The sequence below is a fragment of the Agelaius phoeniceus genome, chromosome 9 (assembly GCF_051311805.1).
Source record: "Agelaius phoeniceus isolate bAgePho1 chromosome 9, bAgePho1.hap1, whole genome shotgun sequence".
In the NCBI taxonomy this organism is placed as follows: Eukaryota; Metazoa; Chordata; class Aves; order Passeriformes; family Icteridae; genus Agelaius; species Agelaius phoeniceus.
This window is the reverse complement of record NC_135273.1, coordinates 18,063,952-18,079,362: the sequence shown is the minus strand read 5'-3', so window position 1 is coordinate 18,079,362 and position 15,411 is coordinate 18,063,952. Positions and strand designations below refer to the sequence as shown.

At 37.6% G+C, this 15,411-nt stretch overlaps 1 protein-coding gene across 7 annotated transcripts in view; it reads left to right on the top strand.

The window, feature by feature from the left end:
- MAPK8 (mitogen-activated protein kinase 8) overlaps positions 1-15,411 on the top strand; it is a 228,444-nt gene that overhangs the window by 198,612 nt on the left and 14,421 nt on the right. For 6 of the 7 annotated variants that reach the window (XM_077183106.1, XM_077183108.1, XM_077183107.1 and 3 more), the window contains 4 exons: positions 10,472-10,638; positions 13,140-13,269; positions 14,485-14,543; positions 14,657-14,795. In XM_077183106.1, coding sequence (XP_077039221.1) covers positions 10,517-10,638; positions 13,140-13,269; positions 14,485-14,543; positions 14,657-14,795 — 450 coding nt within the window. In that variant the 5' untranslated portion in view covers positions 10,472-10,516. Of the gene's footprint in view, positions 1-7,825; positions 7,884-10,471; positions 10,639-13,139; positions 13,270-14,484; positions 14,544-14,656; positions 14,796-15,411 lie in introns of all 7 variants that reach the window. The other variant, XM_077183109.1, reaches the window with a different exon arrangement.

Here is a 15,411-nt window from a genome sequence, read left to right as displayed (position 1 = left end):
CCACTCCCAAGAAATTGTGCAAAGTACTGTATTGTGTTACAAGAGGTATCTCTGAAGGAATTCTTAGTGCTGAAGTTGTCATGTGTTCAAGTTTTTTGTTCCATTCTAAAGCTCTTATTATAGAGGTATTTTATGCCAAATACTTTAGACAGGATTTTATAGCACATTAATCTGCTTGTGTTTCACAGATAAATGCATGAATTAACAAAAGTAGCACATTCATAATTGGATTCTAAGTTTTCGTAGCTGGGATTAGAAGTTAAAATCAATGTAGTTTTAAAGCATTCAGAAAACTTTTTTCCCAGCTGTTACCCAAATCCTTCCTTCCTCTAATGTTCTATAGCTATTGTCCTCTTGATCACTGATATTAACTACTATTTTAAGTCACTTGGTATCTGGTATCTTTTGTTTACTGTTGTCCTTTAAAACAATTAAAAAACCATTTAATTTTGTTTTTTGCTGAAACATTTAGCTTTTATATGCTTTTTTTTTTCCCCTGCAAAAAGAGGTTAAAGAACAAGCATTTCCTCCCACTCCAGAATTGCTCTCAGGGTAGGATTCTGCTTCTAAACTTGTGCAGATCTCATTGAGGCACTCTGAGTTATATTCACTGGTTTATTTTGCTGATGGTTTGCCTCTTTGTTGCTTTGGCAGTGGTTATTGGATGTGCAGAGAGCTGCCATATGAAGGCAGGCCTTTGTGGAATGGTGGGAGTGAGCATTGCTTTAGGCAGTCAGCTGAAACAGATTAGTAATTTATTCTTTTCTTGGCAATTTCAAGTTATACATGATTACGTTTTTGAAGTACCTGAGTAAGCTGAATGGGCCAGGACACACGATTGTGTGAAAAGGGAGCTACGTAAGGCAACGTGGAATGGCATTCCCTAGAATGCAGTGGTTTCAGTCATGGTTTAGGCATGATTATGATTAAACATGTTTTCAAGGTCCAGCACCAGGCACTTAGATTGCACTTCTGACAGTTAAATCAGATGCTTAAAATAGAACAGCTTGTTGAACTGTTGCTTTACTGAATTTTCACTGATTGCAGATTTTAAGAGCAGTATTTACAAAAAACCAAACCAAATTAAATTGACAAATAATGCCCTGCAATAAACCTGAATATTTTAAGCTTTGAAAAACATGCATACCTTGTTTTTCTCCCCATTTACCATTCTTTTCTATAATCTTTTATTTGATAAAGGATTAAGGAATTGGAAGATCCTTGTCTTATCCTATTATTTCTGAAAAGGAGAGTTTTGCTAAGAATAGTCTTTTAATCTCTTGTCATAACAGCTTCTTTACCAAAATGTAGAGTTACACAAGTTTTCTTTTGTTGAAGCTATTGTGGTTTATGATTTCTGTGACAAAACTGACCTGGAAGACACAACATCTTATATTATCATATATTATGATAATAGGATTTGTCATGGAACCAGTCTGTAGTGGCGCTTCGTATGACATTTCACTGAAGAAGCTGTAGAGCTGTTCTCCTATCAAATGTAGCACAGCAGAGTTTGCAGAGTGATATTTTTTCTGTAAATGTAGCACTACTCATTCTGATAATGCTTGTTCTAGAAAAATGCTACCAAACAAATTTCTTCATGGTTAATTAAAGTCACAGTTCAGGAGTCAATAAAAAAAGTCAAGAGGAAAGGTTGGATGAGAATCTTCATCATTAGAAATGCCAGTTTTCAGGCTGGTGAGTATTGCATGTTGCAGCCTGCCTCATTTACAGCCTCCTGGCATTTGAATCTAAAACCCTTTTTAAAGGGAATGGAAGATACTTTTTTCTAAAACAGTCTGCTGATGTCTAATGACTTAATAAAACAAGAATATATAAGAATATATAAACTCTGCAGTGTATTCTATTGCAAATACATCATTTCACTGTAGAACCTCCTATGTTAAGCTTTGTGTCACACATAGCCTTATCACAAAATGCAGCCCCCTGGAAAACATGTAATAGAAATGCCATATTGCAGCAGAGTGGCACTGTAGTGAACTAGATTAGAAGTGATCTGTACTTGGTAAGAATTAGTAAAGTGCTGTTGGCCACAGGTGACATTTTTCCAGAGAGGGTGCGCTGGTATTCCAGAGCAGCTGTGTTGTAGGAGTTGACTGTGACAAGTGCTGGGAAGTTGTAAGTGTTGCTGTCTTACTTGCTGCTGATTTGGATCACCAGGACTGTGTCTATCACCAAAATCAACTTGAAAGCCTCAGATAAAGTTTGGGCAATTCTTAAGCTTTGTAACTCGTGGTGCAAATTTCATAGGTTTAAGTATTTATGGTGTTTTTCTCTAGAGATAGGTTCGTGTTTAGATTATGTACCTTTGAAGATATAATATTTCAGAAACCTGGCAATCTGGATAGCACTTGGTATGTACTAATCACAGATGATGAAGAAATGTGAGGTTTCATTTCCCTGTCACACACTGGCAGACTCTCCTTGCTTAGAGGGGAGAGGGAAATGGCTGAAGGAATGGTAGATAAGCAAGCACAAATTTTCACCTTTTCATGGAGCTGATAGCATGTGTTCATTTGTGCATCTTTCTTTCCTTGCCCTCAGGCTACTTTAAGTCTCTATGTTTTGACTTCTCATTTTTCTGAATCTTAATTTTGTTTAACTTCCCATGTGATGAAGTTAGCCCTGCTGGTGGCTGTAATTTGTGTTTTACCTAACTGACCAGCAGGCCCTAAACCAAAAGTATGGATAATTTCTTCTATGACCAGCTGCTTTAGTCACAGTTGTAAAAGAAAAATAAAACTGACTAGCTCAAAGTGCCAGAAGTGAATCAGTTACCTGACTGGTTTAGGTAATATGTGTGTGTGTGTAAGATAAACATACAGCCCATGTGGCATTTTTCCTGTGCTTTATGGCAGTCTCTTTAATTGTCCTGTGCCATTAACAAATAATGCCTTAACTTTTCATGAATGACTATTATATGCATTTTTTGAGGTTTTTTTTTTTTTTTGTAGTAAAAGGGCTGTAATTTGTAGACTAATGGCATTATGGGACAATGTCTTAGAGTATAGAGAAATGTAGGTGCAAAAGAAAGAAGGTGGATTAATCCTCTCAATAGGAAATTTACTGATAAAAACCAAAAAATAGCTGTTTTGAAATAAGAATCAATGCAAAAGAATTCAGTTCTCAGATGAATTGAATTTGATGTTAAACAAAGCTAATGTTTTAGTGATACCAGAAGTGATTGTCTTATTTTGGATGTTTTGCAAGAGATATTTCACAATAGGAGAATTTGCTTTAGAAATGTGCAGTGATATTGATTTTTCTATAGAGGGTACTCAGAAGCTGTGAATGCAGGTTCAGCAGTTCAGCTGACCCTTGTTCAGCAGGCAGGATGAGAAAACACTGGTATGTTGTACTTGGTTTGCATAAATGCTTGCTTTGAGCTTCTGAGGGAAATGTGGTGTGGAGGTGCTGATTCTGCCTGTGCTCCATGGGGAGCAGTGTGTGAAATCTCTGGTGGAGCTTCAGTGGTTCTGTCCCTTCCAGCTGCGCCAGCAGTGCCAGGAAATGGTCACCTGGAGGAGCAGTGTTTAACAACAGGAGTTGTTTCTTGTGGCTTTCTGCATGTTTGCATGTGATCTTACACTCCCTGTTTATAGGCAGTATCAGTATTTTGCTAGTTACAGGCTTAATTTTATTGCTGCCAGTTGGAGGTCTTTCCTTGCCACTCAACAGCCTCTGAGTCATTAGTTACTTCTGACAGGGTACCAGACTGTTCCAAGGTACTTGAGACATGGAAGTGGAAAAGCTCAAGTTCCAGTTGCCTTATACAAAAATCCCTGTCTCCAACTTCAGGTTTCCCTAATTTCAGGTTCAGCTGTTAATATTTTCGCACTGGTGACTGCACCTGTGAGTGGTTGCTATTTCAGGCTAAATAGTATTTGAATGTAATTTGATGCAGGGAGTTCCAGCACTGGTGTAAAAAACATTATGTTGAAAACTAGCTGTTTGAGCTCATTCCTCATTTTGTTATTAACCTTTTATTGTGAGTTTTGAAACCATTTGGGGTGAGGTTCCCAAAATAGCACAATCTTTAGTGGAAACGTTCACTTTTGATTAGATGCTCTAGTATTGATCAGAGAAGTCTGACAGGGGAAGCACTGGAGAACATGCCAGCTTCAAGTTCCTATCTGTATGACTGACTCTGCAAATATAATCCCTGGGGCATCCCTGCTTCAGTGACACCACAGAGCATGTCTGTCCTCAGAGTCAATGAAATTGGCTTTTTCACCAGAGGGTGAGTAACAGCCTGAAAAGGGAAAACTCAAGGGGCGGCATTTGCCAGCAGCTGCTGCTGGAAGCTCTACTTGGGAAATGAGTATGTTCCTCTTGCCTGGCTGTCAGTAATAAATCCCCTCTCCTGTCCCTCCCTTCAAAGCAAACAAGGAAGCTCCAGTGTCAGTCTGTGCTCTACCCAGGTGCTGTAGCTGCTGGCACAGCCCCTTCGTGGGCTGACTGAAGTGACTGAAAAAAGCAGCAGGTCAGTTGAATTAAGATGAAAAACAGAACATGCGTTTTTGGAGGGATAAAAAAGGATAGGTTCTTTTTTGCATGCCTGTTTTCTTTTGATGACCTCTAGTCTGTCTCTGAGATGGAAGCTGGCTTTCAGTAGATATGAAATTTTCTTGACTCGTTTTGCCCCCTTCTATTGTAGTTTATAAAGTACATAAATACTAGTGTGGGGAAGATTTCAAATGCAGGAAGCTCGCTAAGTATAATTTAGATTAAAAAGAAAGATTTGCTGTTTTTTTTCCATGAGGTTTTCTCCTTTCCTGCCCCTCAAATTCTACTTCAGCAGTATAAAAGATAAAAGTTTGCCTATTTTTGTAAGAGGAAAAAAATAGAGGGCTGAGCATGGAGTCTGTTGAAGAATTTTTGATAAATTGAGTAGCATTTATCAGTACCTCTAGTGTTTCCCTAGAACATCCTCAGTTCATCCTCAAGCCACTTGGATTCTAATCTCCTGCATCATGTTCATTGCATGTGTTACAGATGGGGTTAAAAACCACCCAAATGTTCCCCTACTAATTCAGGCTCTGCTTTGTTGTTATTTTTGTCTTCATGTTCTCCTTGGTAAATTTTAAATATTTATTTCTGTTTTGATTCAAGATCTGGAAAAACTCTTCAGTCACTACTAATCAGGGTGAAAACTCTGAGGACCTCGTGGCTCTTGAGGCCCTTTATGCTTTTTATATACTTATATCTGGAGCTGAGCATTGCATGAAAGCTCCCTCTGTGTAAGGTAATAGGATTACTTGTCTGTTCCAAACAGAACTGGAATCTGGGCAAAGACATCAGGTGTGAAGACTAAAATCAGATTATCAGACACTGTGAACCTGTGCTGTTTAAGTAGTAGGTACCTCCTTGTTATAAAAGGGCCTCCAGGTGACTTTTGGAGTGCATAATTAAGTTCAGTCCATTGCAATTACCTTTAAATAGATTATCATCTGTTCTATGGAAACTGTAGTAAGGTGACTACTGGCCGAGAAAAGACTGCTGGAGTGGAGAAGGGGGTGGTTTATTTCCCTGTATGTTCTGCCCTTCTAGTAAACTCCTCAATTACACTGTCTTAATAAGGTGAGATGGCACATATGAAGAAAACTGTATCTAGTTTCATAGATGACTGGAAAGTCATCCTGTGATCTAGCTGGAGCATGTTGTAAGTCACTGTATGAACCTGTAAACTGCAACATTAAATTATGGCAAAGGTTGCATTCATATTAGTAGATTTAGTCCATTGTTTATTAATTTAGGACTCTACTTAGTTGTTCCCTGTTAAATTTTACCGAGGACAGAGTTAGATTAACAGAGAGGTCTCTATATCTCTGCAAGAGATGTATCAATCTGGCAACAATGTTTGCCAAGCCAGTGAAGTAATTCCTTGATTTAAACTGCCTATATTATGTTTTTTTAAGATTAATTTGCTGTTGTGTACTCAGGAATATTTTGCTTTATAGCCAAATTTATTTGTCTGTACCAAGCCTGTCATCTTTTCTGAAATTACCATCTTTAGTGGAGAAAGCCATCTGTTTATTGTTGAATACTCAATAGGTTCTGGGAAATCAAGTAATTGGCTTTGAATTCTCCATATATAAATGGCTACAAAAAATGTAACTGTCCTAAAGTTTAAAAAAATTAAATGTGCCTTAAATTTCTTGTGTTTGAGCAAACAGGGTGACACTACCCTTTTCTGTTTGAGCATGAAAGCAGTAGGCAAGTCATAACGTAGAAATCTAAATGTGCCCTTGTCATGTTTATGCAGCTTTCCCCAGCCTCAGTACTTCTTTTCCTGGTGAACACTGAGATCTAGTGTTCACCTTTGCTTTACTGAATCTGTAACAAGTGAAGTTTGACTTCTTGGTGGACAGAAGATACGTTAAAATCTAGTTCTTTTAAGAAATGTACCTGCACTGTCCTTCCGACCTGAGCTATACAAGAATGACTCCAGGATATTTGTGGTTTCGTTAATAGTTGCAAGCAGAAAATAGCTCCTGAGATCAGAGCTGTTGACTTTTAGTTTGTGCTGTGCCTCCTGTCCTGTGAGTGGTGTGAGCAGGCAGGGTTCTGTGTAATGCAGGTGTGCAGTAGCTAGGGGAGAGGCACTGCCAGGGCACAGCAGCTGGAGGCCTCCCTAAACACATGGCAGCATTAGGAGTAGTTCAGGCAGCTGGAGGTTGTTCAGCTTAAAACCATCTGATCTGTGAAAGCCATGCAAATCCTAGAGTCAGCAGTGAGAATATTCCATTTGAGAATAAGCTTCAGGTTTTGGCATTTGTAATGGTTTAGTAATATCTTGCTGCAGTTTTCACCCAGCTAATATGAACTCTTTTATCCAAACGCTCTATCTGCATTAATATTTAACAGAGCTGGAAGTATTGCAAAATACAACATTCAGTTTCGAGGGCAGCATGGACAAACAAAACATTAAAATCATAATTACTTCTGAGACTAACTGAATGAGCTATGAAGTTACCTTTAGAAACTATTCTTTTGTTTTGAGCCTAAATTTGAGCCTTTGAAGCAAGCATATGTGAAAACTAGGCTGTGTTTGAACTGTCCATTTAGCAGCTATCCAGATACCTTTAAACATGACAGCTGAAAATTAGACAAGCATTCAAAAACACATGATGCATACAAATCAGCTATGTGTGAACTGTATTTTCACAGAGAAATTAAATAAGAGTCATTAATGCAAGAGCTTTATATACACTGTCCATTTGTTTTGCATTCAGTAGCAAACTAGCATGTACTTGAAGAACTGTTGGATTTTTCTAGGTCAATCACAGATTCCTGCAGAACATTGATTTTCATGGTGTTAGATGCCTTCTAAATGGAGTTATTGAATCATCATTGATAGGTAGCTTATGTTGTTATATTATGTTGATTATATTACTATTTACTGTATTAATATGTGTAATTGTTTTATTTTAAAATTGCCTTCTTCCATTTCTGCATCTCTTTGACTGTCATGGTTTTCATTTTTTGTCAGTCCTACTTCAGAGCAGCTCCTGTAGTAATCTTTCACTGTAGAACAGTTGTGCCAGCACATGTACACAGATCACTGTCAGTTGGTGTTTGTGTTGTACCTCAGACATGCCTTGTCCCAGAGACTGTTTGCTGGCTTAGCATTCCAAAGTTTCTTCCAAGACTTAGCTCACTTGATCCTTGCTTGTTTAGGAGAGGATTGCTTTAGAAGTCATGATCATGAAAACCAAGTCTGATTTAATGCAAAACTTGTAGTTAGTGATGGTTGTTCCCATCTCTGGTTTTTCTCATTTCTTCTGTTTTATTGTATTTCAAGGTACTGGGATATGAAAATATCTTGTCAGCTGTACTTCATTGAAGTAGAAATAAGCTGAGTATGTATGATTTCTTACATAAAAGGATACTCCTAAAGTAAGAGATTATGTATTATAGGATAGGATGAATCCTGGATTTTCATGTTGTATTGTCTAATGAAGGTATAAACAAAATGTGCAAGGAGAAATGGCTTTTCTGAGAATTGGCTCCATGTCTTCTGAAGCACTTAGTACATCTGTTTTATGCTAGGAGAGCATGCATGTACAATCAAGAGAGAGACTGTACCTCTTGCTGTCACAGTACAGATTGATAATTTTTGATGAACACCATGTAGGGCTGCAGAGAAAGGAATGAGAATTTAACATCAAGTGGACACACTTCTTCCTCACTTTGGGATATCTCTCCCTCCTTCCTCAGGTTATTAGTGAAAATAAACAATGAGTTCTCTTATATGCTGCTGTGTACTAAAGTACTGTTATGAATTATAAAATGGTTAGTAAATACAAGCTTCCTTGTACAGTTTTGAATGTGTAGCAAATTACAAGGCTTTAAGCAATAAAATTTGCTTGGTTATAATACAATGTATGATAGATAGTAAAATCTGTTACTATAAAGGAATTATTTTCTCAGAGAACATTATCTCTCAAGATCCTTTTCTTTAACTATACTTGCTTGGTTTCACTCTTTGATTCTATGAAGTTTACCAAAATGAAAGAAAATGCAATTAAACACTTAGCTTTGACTATTCAAAATACTGACTTTTAATGGAATGGTGTCAACACTCACCTGGAAACCTTGGAAGGAGGGGAGAGTCCTTCCTGCATTTGTTTCTGAGGAATTATCCAGAGTGAAGTATTAAGTTTTCATTATCTTGATGCTGATACCAAACAGCAGAGTTCTATTGACTAAGCTGGTCCAGCTAATCCTGTATTGGTCAGTGCAGGTGTCACTCGATCTTAATACAGTTTTAGTGGATAAATTCAAGGTACTGGGGTTTTCTCAGCTGATGATGAACAAATGTAAGATTATATGAATTAGTGTCTTCATTCTTTGTTTTCTGATTTTCAGAAATGTGTTTGGCTGATTTCATACTGGCCACAACAAATTTTCTCTTTTCTAATTCACAGGGCGGTTTATCATTATATGTTGTTGGGCATTTTTATTCCAAAACTGTGTGCAAGTACATCTGTGAACAAAGTGTTGAATCCAAAGACTTAGTGATAAGATGGATAGATAAGAAAGAGCTGGGGTTGGTGTCATACATTGCTAAGAAATTAGGCTTTTGGTCTCCCTCCACTAAGCTGACCTGCACCCTACCAGTACAGTCTGGATACAGATTTTTTCCTTGTGTTAAGGAACAGTCACTATTGCCCAATTATGCCTCTCCTGTCAGCTGGAGAAGGAAGCGTTTAATGAAACTGCCAAAACACTGAGAGAAGCTGCTTTGGTATTTAGTTAACTCTTTATTACAGAGGTTTGGTTTTTTGACAGCATTTTGGAAAAGGGGTCTTGAAATTGACATTTCTTTTGAGATAAATGCCAATTAAGGTCGTGCATTTTTGATTAGTAATATATCAAATAGTTAAAAATGTCTCCTTTAGAGAATGTCAGAGTGTTTTGATTGTACCTCTGGCTGTGAAGTGAATACGGGTTAGCTAGTTAAAAGTGGAATACATAGATTCTAAGAATAATACTACTTGTGCAAAATTTGTTATTATTTGTGGAGGCAATGTTTGCACTGTCTGTGTTCTCAAAGCTTGCTTAAAATTTAACAAATGTATAGTGTTGTGGCATATGGAAGGCAAGAGTCTCTTTGGGACTTGAGTAACACAGGAAGATGTTCCTTAAGTTAATAACAATGGAAGACAGCATGCTGATGAAACAAATACAATTCTTCTAGTCACATACTTGTACTACTAGGCATCTCTTAAAGCTCCACTCAAAACTTGTGTAAAGTTAAAAGTGCACTGTTAGCATTAAAGAAATGAGAAATATTACTGTAAAAGCCATGATGCAGTTTTATTTTTTTCTCCTGTGGGACATCTGCATTGAGGTGTTGCATTTCTTTTTTTAATACGAGAGGACTTTGGTGGAATATAAATCCTTTTTGCTTACTTTTGTTCTGTGATTGTTACTTTTTCCTGATGAAAGATGTCTGACAAGGCCAGTTTTCCTTTTCTGACTTCAATTGACTGTATGTGTTTTCATATCAGTGTCGGGTATTCCTGGTGGTTGTGACCAAGTGTATTTTAATGATTGCAATGTCTGGAAGACTTGTTCGTGTTCTGTCACTCTTTTATTTATGGAATTATGCAATAATTCAGGTGGAATGGGGCCTCTGGAGGGTGTCTGGCCCAGGCCCTGCTCCCGTGCTGCAAGTGTGTATGGAGGGATGGGAGGACTCTTGGAGCTCTCTGGATGGAACTTCCTGCCTTTTGATCTTCTGTCATTTCCATCTAAGATTTTTCTGTCATTCATTACAGCATTTCAAACACCTGCCATCTTACTCCTGCAGTCACTAGAAATAACTTATATGTGCACTTGGGATTTATTTGGGAAGTGTCTTGTGTGTCTTAAAAGGAGTTTTGTCTTATGTCAGGTTCCATACAGTTGTAAAACCTTAGTTTTTCCAATTTTGTCTTCATAGGCCAGAAGCAAAATTTGGATGAAGTGAAGTAGCCAAGTTGCCGTCATGAGCAGGAGCAAGCGTGACAACAATTTTTACAGCGTTGAAATTGGAGATTCAACTTTCACCGTATTGAAACGGTATCAGAATTTGAAACCAATAGGATCAGGAGCACAAGGAATAGTATGGTAAGGTTTCTTTAAAATTTAAATGTACCTTTAGGTTTCCTTAACACAGTTTTTTGAGTGTTGTATGTTAGAGAGCCAGGAGTGTGGAGAATTACCTTTTACGGGCAAAACAGGGATGGTAACTGGTGACCATTTTTCCTCAGCAAGGGCTTGCTGTTGCTTTTTGACCTGTTCACCTTTAGAATTGATGTCCTTCTGTGCAAATTCAGCCAGTTGTGCTGAGTCCTGTAAATTAATGGGGATAAAGAAACTAAACCTAATCATAAACCACACTGCTTGCAGTGAAATAAAAAGCAGAAATACTCTGTATAATATTTGCTGCTTGTAAATATTTGCACTACTTGAAATGGCTTGTTAGGAGTCTGTTTCACAATCTGAGTAGTCCTTGATACCAATGAGTGAGTATTTGGGATGCTGGCTGTCATATGGAAGTGCCTGATGCAGTTTGGGAAAGTATGACCTGACAGTGTCATTCTTTGAGTAAGAGCTCTGCTGTGTGGACTGAAAAGTGTCCAGTTGATTTAGGTTGTTGACAACTAGCTGCTTGTAGGCACTGTTTCCTGTGCATTGGTATTGCCTCAAAGAGAAATGTTGGCTTAACCTTCCTGGAAGCTTTTTTGAATGTTTGAGAAGGATGTAAATATCAAAGGACCTTGCCAATTTTTCAGTTTATTGTAACTCTTAAGATGTTAACCAGGTACATAAAAATACAAAAGCATCAAGGAAGAAAAAGGGGAGAGTGTAATCTCAGTTCTGTCACCTCTTTACTAATTTGATCTTGTTCGTGATCAGTGTAAAGAGAATGGTATAGGTGGGTTTTTAATTCATGTTTGGGTTTTAGCAGGATTAATAAAACAGTGTAAATTTAGATTTGAAGAAAAAACACTAGAAAGAGTTGTTTTTGAAATGGTAACTTCTGGCATTAAGATTACTGATATTAACTAGCAGCAACAAAATAACTGATCTGAATTTTGTTTACATGTGTGTTAACAGACTGGGGATGTAGACAGTTGCTTGACTAGTTTGTTTAGTTGCTATAGAAATGCCAGTAAAAGCTTTAGATATTATTACTGTCCTTCTGATGGCCAGTCATATGTTAACTACTGCCTGTTTTCCAAATTTGTTGCCCTTCCTAGAGCGGAGATCCCAAAGCTGACCATGTAGTTACTCTAGGGCCATCCTGTAGTTGCTGCTAGTGGTGGAATTGAGGCCTTTTTAGTTAAATCACAGCTTTCCCTGATTAGGGCTGTGGTTAAATCTTGCTCATGTGTCTCCATACAGTGCACTTTGGATTGGAGTTTTTGTTGTCTGTGGTGATGGTTTGTATTTGTTTCTTTTTTTGTTGTTGTAACTGATCCTACTTTATTTGGCGGAATATTAAGTAGATGGCCTGATGCTGAAATAGGCTCTAGGCTTCTGTTATGTACAGGGAATGCAGAAGTTTAAATACTAGAACAGAAGTCCTATGTTGGCCACCTTTCCTAAAATAATCCTTATCTTTGGGGCAGGTGGGGGAATTCCAGTTATAGTGGAAAATGTACATCAAAGAAAGTTACCAGTACATGTTGTTCCCATTCTTTTTCTTTAGTAGTGTCTAGAGGTTTTGTTCATGATAAATTACAAATCATTCAAGCCTACATACATGCAATCCACTTCTTAAAGTAGTGAGTTGGATTTAATAGATCCTACTGTTTACTGGCAGATATTCTTCATTAGATTGGAGTACCATTCTTGAGAAGAGACAAGAAAATAATATTTTCTCTGCTGAGACTTTTTTAGTAACTGATAAATATTTCCTGAGTCTGCATGGCAGTCATCTGTTATATTAGCACTTACAGGAAAAACAAGCCATGCCTTCCTGTCCTGGAAATGTGATATGTAAGGGAGTTGTCTCCAATAACAGTCTTCATCAGTTAAACAGCCTGTGTCACTGAATCGTGTGACAGTGTTGGCATTAGTCTGTAAACAAAATATTGGGGTTTTTTTTCACCAAGTTAAAGCCAGTGACATCTAGAGGTTAAAGCTTTCTTAGCATTTTTTTTGTCTTGACTTTGATGCTGTCATTGTTATCAGAATATTAAGCAACTACATAATTTAAAGCATTGGACCTTTTTATAACCTAATTTTCCTGCCGTCCCCCTTTTAGTGTGAAGATTTTATGTAAAGTTGATGTGCTTTTTATGTTTGAAGTGTTTTGGATCTTTTGTAGATGGTCTGTTCTTGCCAGTGAGTGGCAAGAACTCAGTATCTTTGGAAGCAGAAATACTGCATTATATTGTAGAGATTGTCATGTGTTAATGCTCTGAAGCTTGAAAATATTTTTAAATTTTGATACACTCAGCATACAAGAGCACTTTGCTATATCACATTCCTAAAGCTGGATAACACTGAAAATTTGCGGTTTCTGCAGACATGATACAAATTAGCTGAAAATGTTTACAACTGCCACAGCTTAAAGGACCTTGACACTAGAGATGTAATAATGTTATTTTTAATTACAGTGCAGCTTATGATGCCATCCTTGAGCGGAATGTTGCAATCAAGAAGTTAAGCCGACCTTTTCAGAACCAAACCCACGCTAAAAGAGCCTACAGAGAGCTTGTTCTTATGAAGTGTGTTAATCACAAAAATGTGAGTGCAGTGTCCTCCTTCAGATCTTGAAGAATTAACTGGAAGGTTATCCTTTGTAAAAGTCTGGAAGGTGACTTCAGAGGAGATTTCCATTGCATAGCTGTATCTCCATAAGTACGGAAGTGTCTTGCAGAAGAGCTATTATTGACTAGTTTTTATACCTGCCTAATCTTTAAATACTCCCTTCAAGCTCAGCAAGGGACTCAGTGTTATATTGCTAAAATTTACAAGCAGCTGTCAAGTAAGCATAGCATGGCTGGTAAGTGCATCCTGCTGCTAGACAAATAGGAGAAAAAAGAAATAGGCTGTAATACCTTTATTTTCTCCCCCTGTTGCATGAATGAGTTGAGAATCTTATATTGTGACAGCAGTAGCTGTCCAGTATTTATGAAGCTGTGCAGTAGACAAGATCACAGAAATGTGAAGCAGATAGGTGATTAATTTATTGGAGTTGAACTGCAGAAGGCTGGTGTTGGCCATTTTCTTCCTTCAGAGTCAGATGTGTGCAGTCTACTTTACCTTCTCTTTTAATCCCCCATCAGGAAGACAAAATTTCTCCTGGCTGCTAGGTAGGGAGAGTGTCATAGGAAACTTACTCGGTCTTCTAGCTTTTTGGGAAAATTTTGTAATTTTTCTCACACAGGTGGTACATATGTGGATTCACTGAAGGATGTTCCACCTAATAGCATAATTTGTACGATGATTCTTCATGAGTAGTAGCTTGACCTCTTTCTGTACGTCCCATCCACTCTTAATGCAAAATGTCCTAATGCATCTGTAAGAACCTGTTTTTCTGTTTGGATGAAGTTGTTTCTTCACCTCTGTCAGTGGCCAAGTGGTCTCTTTTTTTAGGGAGTCTTCATCAGTTTTAATTTTATTATTCCTCATGTACAAAAAAGAAATCTTACCAGGTCTTCAAACTGAAAGTAGGAAGAAGGGGAAGAGTACTAAGCTACTTAGGTTTTAAGATTTGAATATCATCTTGTTAACACATGGAGTGTCTTTAGATTATGTGATTTGTGGAGGAAAAATACTCCTTTCAAAATCATTTGTATCTGTTTACATTATGTTAGGCCTGGTTGAGCTACTGAGCATCTTGAGCTTCAGTGTATACCAGGAGGTTCATATCAGAATAATAGTTACCAGTTTTGAAATGTTGACTCTGCAACTTTTTATTGCTGTGGTACAATTACCTTCCTCTCCCCCTCCCCGCAGATAATTGGCCTACTGAATGTGTTCACGCCACAAAAATCCCTGGAAGAATTTCAAGATGTGTAAGTCAGATTTGAGCTAAAGCTGAGAATTTATTTTATGAAAAGATGATTAAGAGAGAGAATACAGTAAAATGGCAGTATTATCTGATTATTCTTTTTTTTTTCTTCGTAAGCTACATAGTGATGGAGCTCATGGATGCAAATCTCTGCCAAGTGATTCAGATGGAGCTGGACCATGAACGAATGTCCTATCTTCTTTATCAAATGCTGTGTGGTATCAAACATCTTCATTCAGCTGGGATTATTCATAGGGTAAGTGAACTAAAATGTATAATTTGCATTGCACCTGGTTTTTTCTTGAGTATTTAAAAGATAAAAGAAGTTAGAAATAGGAGCATGAAGGGTGTTTCATAGCCTGTCCCATAGGCAGGGAGAGAAAGCTGAAGGGAAATCATCACACTTTTTTCCAGAATAATTCTGGAATGAGCCTTTTTAATGTTTAAATGATTTGGTAACAATCTGCACAGAGTAAACTGAAGATTTTTGCAGTGAGTTGCATTACCTCCTCTAATTCTGTATAATATTCTACTTTAGTAGGCATGGCAGGAAAGGATATCTGGAAGCGTCTCTGCCTTTATTGTTTTGGTAACCAAACCTGAAATTCCATCTTTGGAAAGAACTGCCCGTTTTATTTCTTCTCCTTTACTAGCAGAGTAAGGAATAACTATCTGAAATCTCCAGATAAGATGATGATGATAAAGACTTGTCATTGGAACTTGGATAACACCTGTGTGTCACAAATCACTCACTCAGATGGTTAACAGGCAAAACTGACTGCAGCTTTTTAAATGGCCTGTGTGTGTTGCAATTTAGTCAAGAAGGTTTGAATTTAGGGTTCCCTGTTCAAGTGAGCATCTTGTATGTAATG